This window comes from Melozone crissalis, unplaced genomic scaffold, assembly GCF_028551555.1.
Source record: "Melozone crissalis strain CALT ecotype California unplaced genomic scaffold, PUWL_Pcris_2 ptg000016l_1, whole genome shotgun sequence".
NCBI classification, from domain to species: domain Eukaryota; kingdom Metazoa; phylum Chordata; class Aves; order Passeriformes; family Passerellidae; genus Melozone; species Melozone crissalis.
In genome coordinates, this window is record NW_026535794.1 from 53,587,737 (window position 1) to 53,611,863 (window position 24,127).

At 39.7% G+C, this 24,127-nt stretch overlaps 1 protein-coding gene across 1 annotated transcript in view; it reads left to right on the forward strand.

Moving 5' to 3' along the window:
* Nucleotides 1–24,127, forward strand: part of GLI3 (GLI family zinc finger 3) — a 203,816-nt gene that overhangs the window by 115,044 nt on the left and 64,645 nt on the right. Inside the window, exon 5 of the mRNA XM_054273943.1 lies at nucleotides 19,242–19,447. Within this exon, the coding sequence (XP_054129918.1) occupies nucleotides 19,242–19,447 (206 nt within the window). The remainder of the gene's footprint in view (nucleotides 1–19,241; nucleotides 19,448–24,127) is intronic.

Here is a 24,127-nt window from a genome sequence, read left to right on the forward strand (position 1 = left end):
CAGCAATGGATGAATGGCAGAATTGAGGCTGGGGCTTCTGTTTTCCTTTTATTATTGTGTTTTCTCAAATTCAGTTTAAAAAAATCCAGTACACTGTAATTCAGTTTTGCTGCTTTACATTGAGCAAGGAAGTTAAATTGTGTGATCAACACCATATGATTAAAACAAACCAAAAGAAACATGGCTTTAGTAATTGCATTTCTTGCTTTGTTTTTCTTTGTTGTTTTTGTCCAGCTTTTTCCTAATTTTCCTTATTTTCAAAACTGATTTCTAAAATATGGTATTAAAGGAGGAGCTGAAGCTTATCTCTGTTTTGATCCTTGACATCTAGGTCATCAATTAGAGTGTAGTGGCTTTGCTGGTTGGTGTGCAGTGATTCAAAATCATGCCGCTGATGAGGGTGATTATTTGAAAGTAATACCATGAGTATGCTATTTTTCTTCAAGATCCAAATCACAAATTTATTATTGGCTAACTCTTCCAGTTGCTTGATGTCTTTGTTTGGAATGAGAGTTATTAGCAGTGAACAGAAGAAGAAGCAGGATGTCTATTTTTATGACAGTGCAAGTGTAAATAACTTCACAGTCCCACAAGTTTTAAAATCTGTCTTAGCCAGGACAAGAGTTTTTATTCGTTAATTTAAAAGAAAAGCTCCTAAGGCAGAGGCAAAATTCTCCTGATGGATTGAAATTCAGCAATTTAGGAAGCTCTTGTTGTCCATTCATTCATTCCCATGCTTCAACCAAGTTGCATCAGTAGGTTTTTTCCAGTATGCTTCATTTCAAGGTTGAGTTGGACAGCCTTTAAAGGTGACCTATTCTGATACCTTCAGGCACTGTTACTGTGGCTGTGGAGGGAACACATTCCTGCAGAGATGAGGCAGGAGACAGCAGTCAGGTGGTAAAATCAGCCACTGCTCTGGGGCAGTGGCTTGTGTATATCCTGGAGTGGTAAATGCATGTGTTACAGGAGGCTAGGGGAAAGCTAAAGTTTCAGGGCTGAATGCATTACAAGATGCATCATGCATGTTTGAAAATATTCATCCCTTTAGTCTCCATCTCTTTCTGCCATCCCTTTTTGCCTTAGCTCTGGACTACACATGAGGAAGAGTGAGCAGGTAAATCTAAGGGAAGGTGCTCCTCATATGCTTACAGTCAAGGGAGAATGCCTTTGCCAGGAGGAAGTTGCATGGTACAGCTGGTATATTTTAGCTCCCTAGGATGAACAATATTCCAAGCTCCTTTTTTTTTTTTTTCCTAACTGCTGATTGAGACTGGCAAGTTTGGCACTCTAATGCCCTGAAATGATGCACGTGCGGATAACCGTGCATGTGCCTAACACGAGTGCCTTGAACAGACATTTTGAACTTTCTCAATGCTCTGGTACTAAACCAAAGCATGTGTTTTGCTTTCAGTCAGCTCCAAGTTGATAAAAAGGGAGTCTGATTCTTAGGTATGTTATTTCATATGTAGTTTATACACACATCAATTACACAAGGGTGGAAAGAAAAGCAAAGTCAGGCCCAGACACTCAGCTTTCATCATCGTCTGATTTTGGACCATGCAGCAAAATAGGGGATATCCAAATGTGAGAAGATTAAAGCATATCCTTGATTATGGGAGAAACTGCTAGTCGCACATTTGATAGGATGTTTATGTTTTCCCAGCCTTGTCCCTGACATTATGAGTTTTCTTTCCATTTTCATTTCTAAGCTCTAATTTATTTTTTAAAATCTGAGTGTTTAAACCTCTTAAATCTTTTACCTGCTGCTTTACCTCAGTGTACCTCTAAGCTGTAGACTTGGCAAGGAGTTTGTCAGCTTGTCAGAGCATTCATTGATCCTTTCACAGTGGGAAGGAGAGCCCCACCCAGCATGAAAAACATCACTCATTGAATTGGCTTTAATTACTTTAAGACTTGGAATGGGTTTTATGGTTTAGCCAGGAGCCATCAAAGAAGAAAGGCTGGGAAGCTCTTGGGACATGAAAAGATGACTGTAGTTACAGCTTCCCAAAATCATCCGTGAAAGTATTTTCTTTAAACAGGAAGAAATCTTGTATTAAATGTGAAACACCCCAAGAAACCTGTCTCGGGAAGTGAAGTGCAGCATGCAGAATAAGCAGCTGCTCATAGCCTGGAGGATTTTTATAGCAAGTCTCTGAGAAGGAATCAGCATGGTCTGGTGACTCGTTAAGGTTATGCAGAATTTGTTATGTGCCACAGATATGCGTGTTGTAGGCTCTGCAAGCAGCATGTATCCCTCTTTCCTTAGTGATTATTCGGGAAGTAAAATACCAGGGCCAGATGCCCACATATAAACTTCAGCAGATAGTTTTCTTTCAGTGCCAGACCTTTTACAAAGCTTGGGAATAGGAAGCTTCTGTCTAGGCTAAAACTGTGGTATCTCACTCAGCGTATAGTTTTACATCATTTAAAATAGTGAATCAGTGTTTTGTTCATTCTTATGAAGTGGTATTTACCTTAAGATTTGCAGAACATAAATTCTCCTTCGTTAGCTTTGTAATGCTTGCAGAGTGGCTTCAGATAGTTTTTAAAAACAGAGTGTTTTTAAAAACTATCTCAAAGTGAAAAAAGTTTGGAAAGCAAATTAGTAGTGTCGTATATTGAATTGCAGAAAAAAAGGTTAATGTTTCTCTTAAATTTTTGATTCTTAGCTACCTTTTAAAAGAAAAGAAAGTAGGTTAAGATGTGGATAAAAATAGTTAAATATTTTTGATGTGGCTGTTTTATGTAAGTTGTTACATTCATTTGTTTAGGTAAACTGCAGTCTGAAGTTACTGCACAGTCATTTCAACTCTTCTGTATTTCTCACTGATTTGCTCTCTCTCTTCTAGGAAAAAAGCAGTATTTAGGAAAAACGATCTTATTTAATTTCTGCTGAAAAATAAATTTTAGATCAAATAAGGATTCACTGCTAAAATCCATCCCTGTTTTAAGCCAGCACATTTACATGAAAGTCAACAGAATTGCCTCTAAGCGCACCAGATTACATTTGGTTCACATCATTCATCTGTTTCTGTGGTGGATAATACTTTGTGACATAATCATTTTCTCTGGAGTAGCTAATTGTAATGCCAAGGAACTACAGATTTATAAAGGAGAAACAATAGCAGCAGATAAATATTGCGTTAACAGAGGCTCTTTGTTCTTTTTATGCAGCCAGCTTGATTTTGGGCTGTCTGGGGAAGTTGCAGCAATTAAAATTAGGGGAAAATTATGGTGAAATTTTTAATGTAGAAAGAAGAGCTTTTAAAATGTAATGGTTTGTTTTGTTGAAAATTCTTGGTAGAAAGTTCCCCCAAATCTTTGGTTCATGTTTTTTTTTTTTTATTTAATGTTGAAAAAAGCACTCGAGTGGCAGCAGCCCCCAGCCCTAATGAACAAAATGTGCCACCAGTGGCTGGCAGCTGGCTGACCACTTCTCTTCAGGACTCTGCAGTAGCAGCAATGCACAGGGCATCCTGCCCTGTGATGCAGGGGGAGAAAAAATTGGGAAAAGCCCTTGGGAGCACTCCCCTGATGGTCTAAAGGCGATCGGTTGCCTCCTCTCCACCTGATACACAGAGAGACACAAGTTTGTCTGGTGGAGCCCAGTGCAGCAAAAGGATTCTTTAGGAGGTTTTTATGAATGATGCTGTTGCAGAGGAGCAGTTCCAAGGTTTTTGGGCAGTGAGGAGTCTATCAGCACTGGCCCTAAGCTGATTTACCCCGTCTGGGCAGTTAACAGTCCTGAGATGAATTCTTGGCTGCCAGTGAGAAGTGGTTCCCTAAGGCGGGCTTTCAAACCAGCGTGAATTAAGGGATGATGGAAGCAAAAAGAATGGCCAGCAAAGCTATGCCTCAGGTCACTGTTCTATGTAACATTTTTCTGTAAACTGAGGAATAACTAGACATGATTACAGGTTGTTTGGGTGCTTGCTGTAAGCAAATGTGTATACAAGTGGGCGAATTTGTGTGTGTGTGGGCATGCATCCTCTTTACATAATAGGGTGGAATGTCTTCGCTTACATTTGTCATGGACTGAGTAATTTTAAATCTCTGCACTTAAAACTAATGCAAGGAACTACTCAGAGGCTGAGAAAGATGGAAGATTACAGGTAAAATGTTAACAAAATGCTTAGAAAAAAAATGTTCAATGGCAAAACCTTTGAGAACATGTAGATCATAACCTTAATTTAACATTTAAACAAAAATATATAGAATAGCTGCAATGCTTGAGTTCTGCTGCTTGAAATTTCTATTATCTCATTCTGTTATCAGCTGCAAAGAATGCAAGCTCTAAACATAGTGCACATTCAAAGGCTCTGAGCCTGTGGTTTCTTGGACAAAATTCCTGTGTTCTTTGTGCTGTAGTCAGCAGTATTAGTTGAGTGAGCAGATATTGACTGTGGTATTCACGTGCAGTGAACCAGAAGCAAGCCAACTCTATAGAGGCTGCTGTCAAACTTGTTGCAGTAGCCTGTGAGGTACTGGACTGTGACAGACTCCTTTTTTTTCAGCACAATTCTTCCACTCATGTTAAATCTTGCTTCAAAGAGAGCTGAAATGTTACAGTCTTAGTGGGGATTTTTCTTTATTCTTTTTTTTTTCTCTTTTTTTAAAGTGTACCTGTGAGATTCCTGTGTTGTGAATTGGAAGTTCCCTAAAGTTAGAGTAGGTATAAACTCCAAGAAATGTGAGTGATGAGTAGCACGTGTTAGAAACACAGAGCATCTTCATCACACTCTCAAACTATCTTTCCCTGACTTAGACTCCATCCTCCCCCAACAAAGACATCAAGTCCTAGAATCTTTGGAGTATGTATTGAATGTAGTTGGCACTCTTTCTTCCCCAAAGGATGAAAAAACAGAAGTTAAATTAACACCTTGTTTTTGGCACCACCTACTCATCCTACTGTATTTCTTATATATATGTGTGTGTGTGTGTGTGTATAAGTCTATATTTGTTTACATATCTGTAACAAAACATAGGCTGTCGTAGCTGTGCTTCTGAGGTGTAGGAGACTAACTAGCTCTTCCCTGCATATTCTGTGTTGTGTGATGCTAGATATAAACCCCAATGATGCCTAAATTTCGCTAAAAGTGTTGTGTTTTGTGTTCAATGGGTTTTTCATCACTGTGCCTCAGGCCAGGCTGAGCTATCATTGATGACTGATGTTATTGATTGATAGAGGAAACAATCTAAAGAAAAATGTTATTTTGTTTGATTGTTACTTTTAGGATGCATGACCAAGAAATGGCTTGGGACTTTATTTCAGAGCAACGTTTACATTGAAGCTGGGCCCCATAAGTTGCCCCTGAAAAGCAGGTGGTTTATCCCTTCCAGCACCAAATGTGTAGGTCGGAATTTACAATAGATTACGACTGCATTTATGGTCAGCTTTATGGGTGCATTGGCAATTTTCTGGAGGCTCTGCAGAGGTTAGACACAGAGGCAAACATCCTACAGCCCATGAGTCAGGAGTACAAAGTTCCTGAAGGAATTAACTAACCTATCATCTTCTTGAAAGCATTATTTATGAGGTGTTGTGACCATTGGTGTTAAGGATCAACAGAAAATTAGGGAGAATTTCACATAAGGGTGAATTTCTAAACATATCAGATTTAAGTGGCTATCTCTTTAAGATACACATCTTTCAGTCCTGTATCTCCTGTTGAAATTCAGCCTAGATTTATCATGCCTTTTCCACTGGCCCGTGGAAGAAAAGATTGATAGTCTAGTCCAGTTTATAGAGGCCACCAAGGCAAATAGCCCCATTTAACAACACTGTAGAGAGATTTGGCAGAGAGATCAGTAGCTGAATGACCAGGGGCAATCAGGTGTTCTCTGCCTTACCCTGGAAGATCACTATCAGTGTATATCATCAAGACAGTACCAAGAAAGCTTGTGTAGCCTGCCTCTGTCTTCCTTTGCCTTGCTTGTTTCTTGGACATCAGGCTTCCATCCTGACTCCTTTTCTGGGAGCTGTGTTTCTACTCCTGTGATGAGATTGAATTGCAGAGATGCTGAGGGAACAAATGTGTAGCTGTGCAGGTGTGTTCCAAGCTGGCCAGGTTGTTCCCCTTAGGGTTTTCATTTACACACCCAGCTACCTACTCTGTTTAGAGAACTAATAATGATTCCAGCACATAATGCATTTACCTTGAAGATTTCAAAACTGAATTTACTACTCTTAAAAAAAAATTATGCAGCCAGAATATTAATTTCTTTTATTGTATTGTTGTTTTTATTATTTTATTATTTTATTATTTCTATTATTGTATTGTTGTTCAAAGTTACAGCATTGCCTGGGAAATGCTTTTAACTCCAGGTTTTCACACAAATAGAACAAGAATAGCAGTGTGAGGAATTTCTCTCTTGATTCTTTTGATGGCTGTAGTTTTCCAGCCATTATATATTTACCGTTTGTTAGGACTAACTATTGCTGTGGACTGTGTAGCAGCAAAATGTCTTTTAGTGCTTGCAAGATGAAAAAGGTGGCCTGACAGAGACAAGACTTCTCAGCCTGGCATGAGAATTGAAAGTTTTCCTCATCTTCTCTGGTTGCACTTCAGCCAGCTCCCATACCTGGACCTTTGTTACTGGCAGGGAAAATACAAGAGGAGGGCTGTTAGCAGAATATCTTTCTTTCCCTCTTTTACCTTAGCAGAATTCACCTTTGATGTAAGTGATGCTTCATATACCTGTGAATTCTACTGCTCTCCTGATTGTTAGTGCTGATGTGTGACTTGCACACACCTGCTGTTGGAGGTGGTGTTTGGAGGATGGGAGAAGCTTGAAGTTGTGCTTTCATAAGGTCACCCCTTGACTCCAGCCCTGGGTACAGCATAAATATGTACTGTACAGCTGATATTGTCACTCAGGTGCACTCTCAAAATGGCTTTTCTTTCCACATCATGTATTTGTCTAGGGGAAAGGGGGGCAAGATGCGTATCAGAAAATAATCTGTGCATTTTATATAGAAATGTATATATGTAGAATTTTATTCAGGAGGTTTTTTTTTCTGCTGCATGTAGTTTTAGATGAGAAATTCTAGCTGATACTCTATTCAGTAACAGTCACTAATCCCTGTGAATATCAATTTTGGGCTGTCTGTTGATGATAGTACAGAGGTTTGAAGCAAATCCAACCATACCTCAACAGAAATGATTAATGCTGAACCTTCATATCACTGTTTTGTCAGGACTGTAGTCCTGTAAAGTTAGAATTTTAGTCAAATGTTCCCTTCACAACCAAATATGCATAGCAAGTGCAATAGGAAAAATATTCAGTTCCTGAATTTCTCTTTTGTTATTGCTGACTTGGTTTTGTTTTAAACAGTGAAGTTATTATTTTATTATATAAAAAAATTAAGAAAATATTTTTTTCTTCCCCAAATTGCAGTTTTGTAATATTGTGAACATATCTTACAGTAGGCACTGGAAATGAAAGTATTTGTTTTGTTTTGGTTTTGAATTTGGGGAAAGAGTGTTTCTTAGCATCACAGAACCGATGTTGAGGACAGTGTTCACTTGAGGTGATGTGAGAAACTTTCAGGTGCTTTATCAAAAGAAGGAACACCTGCCTTAATGAGAGGAAGGAGTTAAGGGAAGAAGAGAAGCTAAAATTGCCTGTAACAGTAGTGAGCATAGCGTTCTTGAGTTTGAGGTATGGAGGGTTTAGACAAATCATAAGTGAATGAATGAGATGAGGAGAAAAGCTCCAAAGTACTAAAAGTGATAAAAGCTTCATTCTCTAAAAATAAAAACCCACTAAATTATGAGAGCAATAACACATTAATTAAAAATACTGTTTTTCAAGAGAACAAAGTGTTTGTGAGATTCATATATGAGTTAATTTCAAAATTTAATTTTACTGTCATGGGTCATACCCATCATGAGAAAAACTTCCCATGAATTGCGCTTGAGTTTTTTTGAGATTTAGGACAAGCCTCAAGCTCTTCCTTCTGGTCAGATAATCCCCCTGGTGGATGCAGTAATCTGGTCCTCATGCTGTGGGAGTGGATCCTAATTAGCAATGCTGTTTTTTCACAGAGAGTATTGCTGCACACAGGCAGGAGCACTCTCTGCATGCAGAGTGCATCCTCTTCTCATCTGTGAATGGTAGAGAGAGAAATGAGGGGAAATTGTAGAAATAATTTTAACTCTCTTACTTTGTACCATTTTGCTGTTTTTCTTCTTCTCCCAGTCATGCATGCATGTATGTATGTATGTACTTTCTCTGTCCTGCCAAGGTTATCTTTAAAGATCTACAGGCATTTTCTGAGTGTTTTTGAACCAGTTCACTATTTACCGGTATATTGCTTTTATAGAGGTCGCCTTTGATTACTTTTTTGTCATATGCACCCACTGAAGTTTCAGTGTACTCAAGCATTAGAAAAGCCACTATTTGAGTGTCTTTGTTTTCTTTGTTGAGCTGTTTATTTTGCTTTCTTCCCACACAGTTCCCTGGCCTCGCTCTGACAACTGCTTTTCTGCATGAATTACATTCCTCGGGGCCGCAAGTCTCCTAATTCTTCCAGTCGATTTGATTCCTGCCTGTGTGATTAGTCCTCTGCTCCAACACAGTTGGTCTTTGCCAAGCAGGCTGCTTGCTAAGTGCCTTTAACATGAAGACCTAACTACATTTTTTAACCTCATTAGTGTGTAGGGCACTGCTTCATTCTGGCTTAATAACATGGCCACTATTGAATCATCACTTGCTCTAAAACGGGTTACAAAAAGGTTACCTAAGTTGTCTGTTTTTCTTTTTGTATGACTGTGCTTTTGCTGGGTAAGTTTCTTTCAGCTCATGTCCATTATTTAGCATATAAGTTGCTTTTTAGGAAGGAGATTCTACTGAGGTAGATTTATGATGTCAAGAAATTTTATGTTTGTATGTTCAAAAAGAAACTCAGCACCTATTTGGAAATAGCAAAACTAAATTATAAAACCAGTAAGAAAATGTGGGTTCGGAAGAAAATGGGAAGAAGGCTTGGGGGAAAAATTTCCTACTTGTTTCAGCTTTAGAATTATAAAGACTTCATCCTCACCAGTTTAAACACAGGCTTTTTACTATAATGCTGGATTTACAGCAATGCAGCCACAGTCTGCATGGCTTCACTTTGTCTTGTGGGTTCAATTTTTAGCTGAATGTATTGCCACTAAAATTTATTTCAGTTGCAGTTGTGTATAAACTTAAAAGGAAAAGACATTCCTGGGCTTCCAAATGTTGTAAAGGCAGCAGAAAAGTTTCCTAAGAAGATGGTTTCACCAGGGAGCTGGGGGGAGAAAGGAGGCAGTGGGTCACATGCCACTTGTGATGGTGCATTTGTGCAGTTGCATAGCACAGCCACTCAGAGGGTGAGACTTCATGATTAATGGTGTTTATTCTTGACAGAAGCCTCCTTTATTTATCTGCAATACAGTTTAGTGATTTTATCAGTCACCTGAATGAAAAATATTCAGTCATACCAATATTGCAGTGTAAATTGAGTAGAGTCACTTTTTATTATATCTTTCAGCCTTATCATCTGCACAGTAATTTTCTAGCAGGGGTTTGATATAGAAAGGCTGGATTTAGCTGTACTTGACACAAAGCCTCTTCAATTTCCTCTAAAAGTTCAGGCTACTCTTAGAAATGTGTAAAATATATATATATATATATATATATATAAATATATATTAAAAAATATATAACTCTCTTATCCAAGCAATTTCAGTATTTGAAAGAATAAAGATAAAATGCGCAAACCTGGATGTAAGAAATGTTGTTCATATGAAAACATCTAATAGCTCTGAAGGCAGTGGTGAAATGCTCTTTAGTGTTTAAGCTTGTGGCTTAGTGCAGTTCTTTTTGCATGGCTACGTAGTCTGACTTTCTTCTAATCAATCATCATCCAACTCCAATCAGCATACAGGCAGAGCCTATCGTTCATCCTGGCTGTAATTTCAGAGTTGAGGACTATAATGGCCACATACAGCACATTAGTCACTGCGATAACAGCTAGTGGCACTCCTGACGAAGGGGGAGGATGGGGAAGAAGGGGAATAAAATTCTTCTCATTCTCACAGTGCATTAGTGAAATAGGAGCAAATGTTAAACAAATGTTTATTCAATTAGCTGACTTAACAGCATTAAGTGTGAGAAAGCTTCTGACACTCCTTTGACCCACTTTTTCTGAGAGAGGAGAGGGGAGGCAAGAAAGGGGTACATTAATGCAGCCCAGATTTATATATGTCTACATACTGATATGATGGTGTCTCTGGTTAAAGACTGGAAGGGATGTCAGGCTCTGCCTGAAGCCTAGAGGAAGCTAAAATGTGAATAGCAAATGGGACCACCTCTAGAGCATCAGAAGAGAATTGCAGAGCAGAGAAGTTTGCTATTGGAATGCAGTTGGTAATTTCATTGCCCACTCTGTTATTACTAACAACAGATAATGAGTTGGCTGTAGAGCTTTTAGATTTTCCTGCTGCACTTTGTAGTACAGCATAGTTTGAAGGAGAAATAGTGTGTGGAGGTCCATGGCAATCTTATTCAAATAACACTTTTTTGTCCTGTGCATCTATTTTATGTGCATGATGATGATTTCTACATCAAATGCAACATTACTTCATTATCCTCCGTCTTTTAATGTACAAATCAATGCATTACATTTACACAATACATTACATTTACATCTATAAACTTGGAACCAGCTGAAGACAGGAGAGGAGAAATTTACCAGCACTGGGGTTGGGCTGTCCTGTGAAAGTATAAGGTCTTTATTTATGGTTCAGTGCAAGCTCGGCAAAGGAAGGCAGTGCCTGGATAAGCAAGAGAAGCAAGAGATAGAAATCACATGTTAGCATTACTTTTATTTACTGTTTACATTACTGCAGTGTCCAACAGCTCTGTGCAGGATGGGAGCTCTGCTGAGTGTTGTGCAAATATAAGGAGCTCTGCCAGGAAGAGCTAGCAGTCTTTGGCAAAGGAACTCTGGTGAGTCAGCTCTCAGGGTTTACCAGCCCCAGCTGTTTCTTCACCCTGGGGATTATCCCTTCTCCCTCAGCAGGGTGGTGTGCCTTTGCCCCATTTACAGTCTCACAGCTTTGCTCTGGCTTCCTGAAACTGGGCAATGAAGTGGCCAGAGGCAGAAATGTTCTGCCTGGGAGGGGCACCAAGCTGGGTACTCGAGGCTTACACAGCTGCCACAAAATTTGCCAGAAAACCTCTGGTAGAAGCTTAGAATGGGCAAGTGGCATTTGCAGGGAGTAGTTATTGTTGGTTACTTTTCTCTATGTTTGCTTCCTTTGTACAAGCAAAGAATTTCCAGGTAAATGCATAAAGTCCTCTCCCAGTCACTGATTTCTTGCAGCATCCTGAGAAGGATTTGGAGAAAGGAGAGGAAAGCTGGGATGCTCTGTACTGCAGAGGCCAAGTGGACAGTGTTTCAGAGCAGTGCAGCAGACAGTTCCCAGAGCAGTGACAACAGGAGGCAGCGACAGTGGTGGGTGGATGGAAGAGGAAAAGGAGAGGCAGGTGCGTGTGAGGAAGAGAACAAGAAGACTGGACTTGAGAAGTACTAGGAGCCCAGTAGATAGTTTTATTTTCATTTTTCATGATGAAGGAAATTAAACAGTCAAAACTGTGTCAGCATACACATTTAAGTAATGCATGTCAATTCTCCCAAGTCAAGACTGTATCATCTGAAGCAGCAGTTGCTTGCTGTAGTCACTACAGGTGTTACTGTGGACTGAAGGTCACCAGTGTTACTGCTGACCTTATGTAAACAGCATTCTGTTAAATAACAGAATGAATATTCATTGCTTTTCATGGCATCAGCTATTCTTGAGGAAATCCACAAACTGATAGTTGGGTTATTTATGAAGTCTTGTAAGTAGCAGTATATGTAAAAAACCTGAGTCTATGTTCAGGCAGTCCATCAGTTGAAAAATAGGAATACAGTCACTGACTAAGGATTTAGTGCTTGATTAATGTAGTCAATTTTTAACTGTAACTACATAATGTTAACACTTCCCAAAGAAGGAAAGGGGAACCAGAGTAATATTCTTCTGCTGTCGGTCAATGCCTAATTGTCGTGCAGATTTCCTGAACCATGAACCTCTCTTGTACAGTCATTTGTGTCCCTTTTTTTTTTTTTTCTGCAATGATGCCTTTTAACTTTTTGTGGGAGAAACTTTTAATTCTAACCCCATGTGAGGATATTTGTGTATTTTAGGAATTTACATACCAGAACTGCACATATTTTGGAAGGCATTGTCCTTGCCTCAGTGAGGAAATATTTGTAACATGGGATCTCTTGATGTGACCTTCCCACTGAACTGATACTGAACATTTTCCAAGTGCTTTACTACAGTTTTAAAGATGGGGAAAGAGTGGATCAGGAAGACAACAAACTTGTACAAGGTGGACAACAGATAAATAATGGAAACAAAACCAGAGCCTGTCTACCTTAAACCTGATCTAGCCTCTATGTGAACTATGTAGGCATGAACCCACTCATGATTTATTTGTACATGTATCTACTGAATGAAAGTTTGCTACCAAATCAGATTCTGTGACCTACTTCCCTATACTGTCTACAGTTCCACTGTGAATTTTGGAGGAAAAGTGAGTAAATATTCACTAGGTGTTGAAACATGGAAAATTATACAGGAAATCAAGAGTGTTTTTTGTTTTAGGACTTAAAAAACATGCTCATGTTCTCCTTTTTGTTCATTTCCACCATTCAGAAAATATAGCTAACAGTGCTTAGTCTTTTGCAGCACTTGAGCTGTTTTATATGAAATGTGCTCTGACATTTCCATATATTCAAATAATTCTTAAAATGTTTATAATTACTTGCTTAGTTTTCTTAAGTCCAAGAATGTGATATAGCAGCTTTGAAGCAGTGAGTGATTCTAGGGGAATGGAGTGCCTGTTTGAAGCTGGAATTTCTTAAAAAAAAAATTAAGTCTTAAAAAATATATTATTGATTTCCCATAGTATGTATCTATAAGTTTGATTGTTTACCAATTCAATGAGAAGTGAAAAAAGAACTGTGGGTTGCATTTGAAAAATGCTCAGTGCTGGCCTCAATCTCCTTACATTGAAATCTCAGAGTTCAACTTCATTAACACAAAAACCTTTTATTAGCCAGTTGTTGGCTGCTGGTGCTGAAGGGTCAGTCTGTACAAGCAACTATGGTATTAAGTAAACAATAGGAATTTAACATGGGAGATATTACCTAAGGAATTGAGCCACATGCTTTAGAATAGGAGTCACCACATACCAAGAAAGTCCTTGTTTGTTCATCTTCCAGGTTCTGCTAGAAATAAGTGTTACTGTTTTGTGGGCAGACATCAGATGATTATTGCAGGAAAAAAAAACCAGGAAAAGATAAAAGAAAAGTATCATAGGCAGTTTAATGAGTTAATATTTTTCTATTCTCCAGGCAGGACTGAATTGAACAGGTATCAGAGAAACAGTGTGGATATCATTGGTATGAGAGTTATGCCATCAGTGCTTGCTCCAACATTGAATAACGTACTGTTAAATGATTAAATATCGAGGTTTGAACTTTGACACATTCATAATATAACAAGATGGATGAAAAGGCAATAATAAATTAGGTTATGTTACAATATTTCATCCCACTTCGTTGACAAGCTTTGTTCTGTGAGATAGATTATTGTTCCATCCGTAACCTCAGCTCAGTGTCATATTTACAATGTTATAGTTAAGGATCACTTGCTGTTTTCAATATAAATGTATTTTTCAACAGATTCATAAAAGAGACATTTAAAATTTTATCAGGACAAAACTTGGCATTAAGATTTCCAGTCCTGGAGTTATAGTTTCCTTTAAAATCCGAAAGAGCTTAAATCACCTTCTTTTTTTTTTTTTTTTAGATAGGTTGTGCTTAGAAGAGGTTTATGTCCAAGCACAGCTTAAAGTTGTTTGGAAACCATTTATGGCAGATCTCTAACACCAAACCAACCTCAAAAATCGTAGTCCAGCTTTTCCTGTGGCACAGACCTTTTTGGCTGTTCTGAGTGGCTTTACATGTGCTTCCAGAAAACATTGCTATTGAAGAATGCCTGTGACAAGTGGGGGGTTGTACTATGGACTGTAGTTTTCAAACTTGCAAGAGATAGAAGAACAGGGACAATTTTCACTGTATAGATATTTTGGCATGTATTAAAGCAGTTCAAGCACTGCAAAGCAAATAAGTACCCTGAGGCCACTAATTGGCAGTAATTGTCCTGAGTGGCCTCACTGGAGACCTCTGCCAGCACCTCTTGCATCCAGGAATTCCTTTTTAGCTGAGCTGCCTGACCTGTGTTGTGAGTAGTGCCAGTTTGTGGTCCTGCTCCTGGCTGAGCTCAGGGTCTGCACTGCAGGGAGCTGTTCTGGATAGAGCCCTCAGAACCATGGTGTAGCTTGTCTCCTGACCTGTCCTTGTCCCTGTCTCGTGCTCCTGACTGACCCAACCCAGACCTGGTTTGTCACTTTGCCTTGTCTCAGGCTCTTGATTGACTCTGGTCACTCAGCTCTGGTGGCATGGAGTGCATTGCCCATGGGTGGCTCCTGGCTTGCCTTTTCTTAGGGAGCAGCTGGACTTTGCTACCCCCCAGCACTCTGAACTGGGTCTCTTTTCTTTCCATCCCCCCTCCTCAATTCCTATCTCAGTTACATGCATGAATCCACATAAGATAGTTTCATGGACTTTGGGATGATCCTCTAATCCCATTAGTTGAGCATTGAGAGGGTGGTTGAAAGGACCCACAGTCAGCAAGCTCTGTGCTGGCTTAGCTACCCAGGAACTTTCACCTCTAGTCATAGCCAGGCAGCAACACTTCACCTCAAGTTAGCTGTTCCATTAGTACCAAAGAAAGGGATAGGATTTGAATTTGGGCAATCCAGTCTTCCTCTTTGTAAAATTGACAAATGTTTAAGTACGGAAAACAGACTGAAGTATGTAATAGGAGTCCCCGTATCTCAGATTTTTTTGCTGGTGGAAGGAATGTGTGATCTTTTCAAGATAATACTAGGTAATGATCTGTGCATGCAGATCATTTTGAAATATGTATAACTTGCTCATGCTTGCCTCATCAACTCTCAGATTCCCATGATCTTCCTTCACCAGTTAAAAAAGGGCTGTATGGGCTGAAAAGGGAATTGCATTTGATTCAGTTTTTGTGGTGGTTAAAATCAAAACCTACTGCTAGTCAGTCTTCTTGTACAAAGTTCATCTATTGAAGCTGTAAGCAACAAAACAAAATGACAGTTTTCATGAGTAATAATTGAAATCCTACAGATAGCTCACCTGTGGTTCAGCAGTGGTCAGAAAAAATCCCCATTTTTTAAAAAAAGCAGCTTCATACACACTGTGATTTGCCCTACAGCCGATGCAGTTCACAGCTGCTGAACTGGTATGTAAGTTTTTAAGAGTGTGCAGACACCTCTGCAACAATTCATCAAGGAAGTGTCATGACTAATAGGCAAAAATACACCTGTTTGTCCTTACACTGATCTCCCTGCCTCGGCACGTGTGTGCCATTCATGAGCTGAGCGGCTGAGATTCCCCAGAGCATCGGAGCTGGGACAGGAAGAAACTGGGTGTGGGTGGGGAGTGGGAAGTCCTGTGTTACATATGGAAGCTGTGTGGCACTCATGATATTTCAGCACCTTAGCAGTGAACAGGAAGACCTTCTAGACAGGAAGGGGGAGATGCCTTCACAGCTAGCCCTGTTCTCTGTTCCTTCTCATTTACCTCAGGGTTGTAGATATAATCAAGGTTACTGAGAAAATAATAAAATCATCCTAATGTACCAGGATAAAAATTAGTGGTGAAACACAGCCACAGGATCTTTTTTACTTGCACACCTGGGGACCTTCAACTATGTCTTGAAAGTGTGATCAGCTTTGTATGAAATTTGAATTGAGTTTGCAGGGTCTCTAGAAGTAGACACAGAGATCCTGATTCAGAAAAGAGCATACATCTGCTTTGCTCCCTCCCTTAAGTGGTCTGAATATGTTATATAACAGAGGAACCCCTGCACTGGAGAAGATGCAGGGCAAGTTCTGCCTTCCCATGGTTTACAGGTGAGGCATAAATTGCCAAGCAGTATCACTGAAAATCTCCTTGCCTCTTCTCATGCTGAGGCCTCATTGCATCCCATGAAGTAGCCTCAGACCCAAGATAGAACACCATTCAACAGGATGCATGGCTAGGTTGCAGGATGCTGGGCTGAAGGGTCCTGAGTTTGAAGGAGAGTCCCAGCTTCTTTCCCTGCTCATGACTGCATGGACTAGATGACCTGTAAAGGTACCTTCCAATCCAAACCGTTCTATTATTCTCTACATGTGAAACAAAAATCGTGGGGATGGACTGCCACGCACATCCGGAGATTTGATTTGTTTGTCACTGAATGAGAATCTGCAGAGCCACTCCTGGGCTGTATGGGCTGTACTTTTTGCTGTTTACAGGACGGAGGTTATTCCAACAATGAGGTTGCAAAGCAGCAGTAAGGGTGTTTGGCAGCACCCTTTCTAAAAGCTGCATTTTAGTTTGAAGGATGGAGTTAATACTTGTGGAAGATGTTCACAGTGAAATTTAATCACAGAAGGAAAGGAAGGATATGTGATGTTTATTACAATAAATCAGGATGACTCAAATTGTAGGCCTGAGAGCAGATGAAGAAGGCATGAGGGAAAATGGGTCTGTAGGGAAAGGGGAGTCTGGGAACACAGAGGAGGCAGAGAAGCCCAGACTGAAAGTGAGCACAGAAGTTAGCAGCATGTTAAAATCAGATGCTTGAGAGAAATTAGGTAACATCAGAGTCCAGACCTGGGAATTCTTTATGGAATCTGATGACTCCTTATTTCTGCCTGTTTATATGCCTGCTGTTGATTGATGTTACCCAGGTCAGTGTCCTTTCCCTAGCATCCTAGGAAAACGGAGGAGCTCAGAAGAGGAGAGAGAGAAAGAGGCAGGGCTGAGGAGGAGAAGAGCAGCTGAGTCCTGGTGTCCTTGAATGGCTCTTGCAGGATCTGGAGGCAGAAGCTGACAGCCTGGCTCTTAATCTTGCTCCTGCGGCAGCATCTGGCTGTTGGCCAGCTGGAGAGTGAATCACTGAGGCCGATACAGACTTTCAGCCTTCTTGCATAAGCATTTAAAGAGTTTTCTGTTCAATATGCACCAGATAAGGCCAGGGTCCCAGCCTGTCTGCATGCACTTCGTGTTTCTAAATATGAGTTGGGATCACATTTAAAAAGAATCTCTCGTAAAATGACATCCAGACTTAGTTTCTTTGTTACTCTTGTATTAAATTTGCTGTACTACTGTATTTTCCTCACTGCCAGGATAGGAAATTCACTCTGTAATCTGATACCCAGCTGTGTAGTACTTTTGCTTCCTACATCACCATGATTTTTAAAGCTCTTGCCAACCAATCTTGGCGTCACAGGGAATCAGGAGACAACGAATATTTCACATCTGGTGTGTTTTCATAGTACCAAGGTAAAAGATGCACTTCCACTGTGAAACAAAGTTTTACTTTAGAACCATGCAGACAAAAAGTTCTCTGAGGAAAGGAGATGTCTGGTTTGCACAGTGGTGGAAAGTAGCTTCTGGTTTCCGGTTCTCAGTGCATTTCAAATATGCTGAAAGCATGATAGCGAGTGGTTTAACTTTATGTGGGTCATTTGCTCAGGTGCCAGACTGCCCTGTTGGTACCTGCTGCTAGCACAAAATGCAGCTCCCTAACAAACTTTGGAGCTAGGAGGTATTTTCATACAGGAAGGCTGAACAGGCTTACCTTGCAGAAAGCTATTGAAGGGCAAGAAACACAAAAAAGGTCAGATAGGAAAGGGAAAAGAGGGAGAAAAACAAACACATCAGGAGAAATCTTCATTCCTGAGATTTTACAAGCCCTCATGGATTTAGTGGCAGGGAAGCTGGCGTCATGTTAGGAATTCATGACTTTGATCACTGTCCCACTCATATGCTTGCGTTTCCAAGCTGATGGCAGGGCAGAATTGGCTCCTATGTAAGATTATGTTCTGTTGGCCTTTTAGGTGATGACAACTACTTCCATTGATCATGATATGTGTATGTTAAAGGGAAAAAAATACATTTCTTGTTTGATTACTCTTTGTAAGCCAACAGGATCAAAGGAACAGGCTGCCCTCACTGCTCTCACAGCTGCTGCCTGTGTCTGTGCTGTATATATGCTAAATTAATTGGAAAAACAGGGACAAAAAGGCATTTAGTTCGGGTCAGCCAGTTGGACTTCAGCAAATGCATGACAGGCTTAATCATTGTCTTTTGCCAAAGAGCAGGTTGGCAAGGGCAGGCACTCCCGCCCCTTGTGATGAAATTTGAACTTTTTCCAGTGCCTTTGGAGATGGGATGCTGTGAGAGAAAAGTCACCAAGCAGAGCCCAGACACTGTCCTATCGACAGGGTGGGATGATGGGGAGGTTATGGCAGGTTATTTGTCTTCTGTCAGCTTTAAGCCTTGGTTCATCGCACATAGCATGAGAGGGCACTAAGCTTTCCCTTCACAAAAATGATGCAGTTAATTAATGGGGTCTTGATAAAAAACATTGGTCACTGGGGCCACACTAAAAACACACATATGCAGCAATCTTTCTTACTCCGCCGCCAAGTTCTGTGCATTTTTCATGGGAAGGGACAGCAACAACAAAATTAAAATGCTCCAAAGAACCCATCTGTTTTAATAGCTTGCAAAGTTTGGGACTCCTGAAGTGATTTCTGTATAAACATGCCATCTTGCACTTTAAGAAAGAGTAAACTGTCAAATGAAGGGCATGGTTGCAGGTGTGGCTTTCAAAGCTCCTTTTTCAATAGGCACCTGGTTTTGAAGATGTAAATGATTCTGAATCTCAGTATGTATTTCATATTGCAGTAAGAATTACTGTGTAATACAGTGTGCATATTTTGCACTAATTGAAGCGATTTTCTCCTTAACTCCTTGGGGAAAGGTATTGAGGTGTGTAAAGATTAAGCCAAATACAAAGTCATGTTAAAACTGGTCAGAGAAATGTTGCTAATAATGGGAACAGAGAAGAATTAATTTCCCAACCTTTTTCTTTCCAGGCAGTTGACTTCAGTACATGTGCAACCCAGTTGTTATTCTTCAAGAAACAAGTGTTTTACCTTTATAGTATTTTTCTTTATTGTATAGATAACCTGGCTGGTTTTGTTTTTCTTCCTTTTGTTTCTTCCAGGCCTTCTGCCTTATCTAGTAGCCCAACATACTCAGAGCTTCCATTCCTTAGAATTTCCCCGCACCGAAATCCTGCTGCAACATCAGAGTCTCCCTTCAGCACCCCTCACCCATACATTAACCCCTACATGGACTACATCAGGTCCCTGCACAGCAGCCCATCCCTCTCCATGATCTCGGCAGCCCGCGGACTCAGCCCAACAGACGGTGGGTTCAGACAGGCTTCCTGTTTTCTGTCATTGTAGCAACTTAAGTTATATTAATCTTGTCAACATTTTTCCCCCTTGTTCAAAGCAGCTTCACCAGGTTTGTCAGACATATTCATTATGTCATAAATGTTTCAATACTTCATCAGCCGATGATGGCTCATTTGTACATCTCACAAATGTTGAAACTTCAGGGAGAAGAAAAAAAAAAAGCTGCCTCATTCAAAATTTATGCTGGAACGGTGGTGTATGTCTTGTGATATCTTTTGTTTGTGGGGCTGATATGGGGTGTAATTCTGATCTCCCAAAAATCCATTGTACCTGCACTGAATTGAATCAGATTCTTTATGAGTACATGCCAGTGTATAACCATGGAATTCTTCAGGCACAAAAGGCTTGTTAATTAAAATAGTGTTTTTCGATCAAATAAAGCATGCGCTGACTAGTTACATTTAGTCAATAGTTCTGTTAAAGTTTTGTAGAATTACTTCAGTTTATCCTAGGCAACAATATGGACAAATGAAATGATGCTTATGTAGAAGTGGCTGATGATCAAGATTGTCCCTTTTAATCTAAATGGTGGACAGTATTCTTGAAATTCAGTGCTTTAGATCTTGGTATAACCACGGCTTTTACTTTTCAGGCAAGTGAACTCTTGTGATCATTCTTGTCATTATTCTAGCATGTCCTATTCATTTGAGTGGGAATTTTGCCAAAGTGAGCCATCAACAGAGTTGCAAAAAAAAGCTGTCTTGTTATGGTAGGTTTTTCAATAGTGGGTAAGCATAAGCAGTTTGACATTTCAAAATTGTAGCATTTACTGAAGAGAACTAAAATATAACATACTCAGAATCAACAATGTAGAGAAAGGTAATTAAACTGGTACTTTAACTATGGGAAAGATCTTCCCAGTGAATTCAGAAACTTACCAGAGTTAAACTGCCTTTAGCTGAATTTGAAAAATGAGCAGTGCACCCTATCCAAACGGATAACTAATTAATCCTCGTTTATAAGAATATATACCTTTACAGTTAATCCATTAGTTATGGGCACATATTCTTATGAGAATAGGTTTTAATGACCTATTGTCAGTCAAGGTATATGGCATGCACATAGGGCTTTCTTAGCAGCACTTTGGATGTTGCATGAATTCTTCCTGATTCTACCCTTTTTGTTTTAGCAGAAGTATTTAAAAAAAAACACTTTTAAGAAAAAAAATTGAATTGTCAGAAAGGCAAGTTTTAACTTGAGGAGCTTTGGAGCTTTAGATACAGGACAAAAATGACAGAGCTATAAAATAATGGCACATTTTGGGAAAACTCTTGTAGTGTGCATCTGGGCTTTTTCACAGGAGCTAATGTGCAGAATACCTTGCTATTTTCAATACTCTTCAGGTCCCATTCCTGCAGAATTTCATCTATGCTTAAGCTATGTTCTAGTGGCACATAAAGGAAGGTGTGAATGACCTATCACCACCTATGACATTAAGCTGTATACGGTCTTGGTCTCAGGTGTACCACACTGGATTCACTTGCAAAAATGAAGGCACATGGTTTTCTCTCACCCAGCACCCAACTGATGCTCCAGAAACACCCAGAAATGTCACAGGGTCAAATTTGGTTTCAGATTCTGGCACCTAAATGTAGATGCGCACAGTATAGAAATGTGTAATCTTTCTGGTTGTTCTGCCATTGTAGTCCAGTGAGTTGTAGGTAGTGAAGCCCCAAGGAACTATTCAGTTCCCCAGCAAATGGACACTTGGCATGTTAGCAGCTGAGTCTGGAGCTCTGTCATAATTATGATGGTGCTAAGGTTCATCTGTCTACAGTGCAGGTGTTTGGTGTCAGTTCAGGTCTGTGAAAAACCCTGCCTCAACTCCACCTCAGAAAGACAGATTTCTCCCACCTGCCTATGTAGCTTGGATTCCCAGCCTTTCAGAGACACTCAGGTGTGGACAGTACAGCTGAGTACACTCTCTCTTAATGCTCATCCCCTGAGTTTTGATTGCTGACTGTATACACTGCCTTAATCTGCCATAAGTACATGCTAAATTGACTAGCTTAAGCATCTCTCTTCAGGTTTTAAACAAATACATGTTACTAAACTTCCTGTAGGCTCACAGCTCATCTTTGATCAGTTGCCACAGCCCTGGTGTTGGCAGCATCCAATGAAAATACAATAACTTGATTGAGGCATTGAAGATATCTCAATCAAACAGCATGCTGTTGAAAAGCTGCAGGTTTGTTCCCTGGAATCCATAGTCTGTTGTATGATCAATCAGGTATACAATAAAATGCCTTTTTTCAGATGTGAGTTCCTGGGATCAGAGAATCTAAATCATGGCTTGAGCACTTCTAGAATGCAAATGAAACACTCCTGTGGTTTAAAGGGGTACATGCACATAATGTAGTAATAACATAAAGGATGCCATGGCTTAAGGGATGTAACATTTGAACTATGACACCTTGGAAGTTATTATTGCTCTTCTGAAAGCCATAGTGAGATTTCTGTTGCTGCCTAATTGCATTAGGACAGTTAGATAATTAGATCAAATGTACTATTGGGCTCAGTCTGTCAGCTCACAGATCTGAGGATGGCCAGGAGCCAGAACAATCTGGAACATAACTCTTGTCACTTGTCCTTAGCCAGCAGATTTGGTGGGTCAGGGGTAGCTGAGGACTTCTCAGAGGATTTGGAGCAGGGGTAAGGATGGAGTTGGTCTGTGTAGAGGAAAGTGCTCAATTGGAGCTCAGCTGTGCCTACTGTGCGGGAGCAAATGCCCCCACTTATAGAAAAACGGGAACAAAGCTGAAGCTACCCAGGAATAAACAGGAAAAAGTTCAGGGCTGCACGTCTTCCCATTTACCCTTCGTTTGCCCTTGATGCAATGCATCATTCACTAGGCTAATTTTTCATGTTTGAGGGAGGTAGTAAAGAATAATCTTTTAAGAGCACCAGAACATTTCTTGGCATATGGAACATTTAGTAATTATGTGTTCACTACGTTTTTTGCTGCAGTTAATTTTAAAGTTTGCAGCCAATGTTACTGTTAGTTAACCCAGACACTTATGTCAGAAAGCTCAGGAAGTATTTTCAGTCTGTCTGGAAATATACCATGGTTGCCTACTACTGTAAAACTTTAAAATCAGTGATTCAGTGTGAGTTATACATCTCTTAAAATTTGGTCTGAATAATTTCTTTACCATTTCACAGTAAGTGGAAAGATTGTAATTAATTGTGAAATCAATTCCTAACTTGGAAAAAATACCAACAACTTTTGTAATGTGGAAAAAAAACCAACAACTTTTATTCTATTTCAGCTCATTTTTATGCCATGCCTAGATGTATGTTTGACATACATCTATTTTTCATCACCCTTTCTTATATGTTATATTTAATATTTTAACATCAAAAGCGCATTTTTTCATTTTATTTGATAGTAATAAAGGCAGACTATACACTTCAGCAATCTGTTGCTGAATTAACTTTTCTCCAAATTTCAATGCCTTGTTTATGTGCAGAAGAACATTAAAAGTGTAAATCTTGATTCTTTGTTTATAAGGTTTGCCTTTAGGATCTGACTTTTCTAATGAAAATATAAATTATCTTTGGCTTTGTGTAGGTAACAATATTCAGAGAATTTCAGCCCAACATTTTGTTTTCATTCAAGATTCAGCTGCTGAGATGAAAGAAAAATCCCATTGAATGATATGAAAGAGTATAAAAATAATCTGGTCTACCAGCTTGGGATGCAGCCCATTAACCTAAGGAACCCTAAGTGTTTTAGGCAAGCTTGCATACCATCTTGTGGTGACCAGACTGTAAACTGTTTTGCAAGTGGGACAGGGAGACACCAGAGAGGACTCTGGTTAACCTCAAGTTTCATGGCAGGTCAGGGTCAGGGTCAAGGAGAGGTAGTCCAGCTTATTTTATGAGTACATCTTACACAGGCTCATGAAATGACCCTCTACCTTCAGTAGCACCTGAAGCCTGCTGAGAGGAGATGATCTTAAAGTGATGTCAAATTTTTGTATTTGTCCAGGGTTTCCCATTAGTTGACAACCTGCTTGAAAATTGGAGGGGAACAGGAAACTTTCATGTTATTTTTAAATGAGAGAACAGCTAATACAAGTCATTATCAGAGGACTGCATCACAATAACCTCGCTGATGGGATGTAGAGTCTAATCAGTCTGTGGTTTTCACCCTGCAGATAGGCTTGTGTGTCAAGTATATTTATACATGAACTTTGAAGGATGGGATGGTCACATTTATTGACTTCAGTCTGTCCTCCTAAAAAACTGACCCTGTGTTGTTCATGGACAGCTATTATTTGTCCTGGAATCATGCTTTATCCCTGTTTGCTCCTAAACGTAGATACAGAGGGACATGGTGAGGGAGAATCTTCTAGTCCCCTCAGCAGAGACTCCAGATGCCTGAATGCTTATGGAAGTTCAGCCGCCCTGTTACCTTAGAGACAGATTCCTTTGAGCCAGGGATGAGGTAAATGTGAATAAAATGCTAGGAAGGTTTTCCTGCTTTTTTATGTCACTAAATAAATCACACTAGTTTCCATTGCTGTCAGCCTGTCACTTTTTGATCACTTAATAATAAATACAAAAATATGAGATCACCAAGCTCATTAATATTTCAGGCCTTGCTGTTTTTTTGAATGGTGTCTTT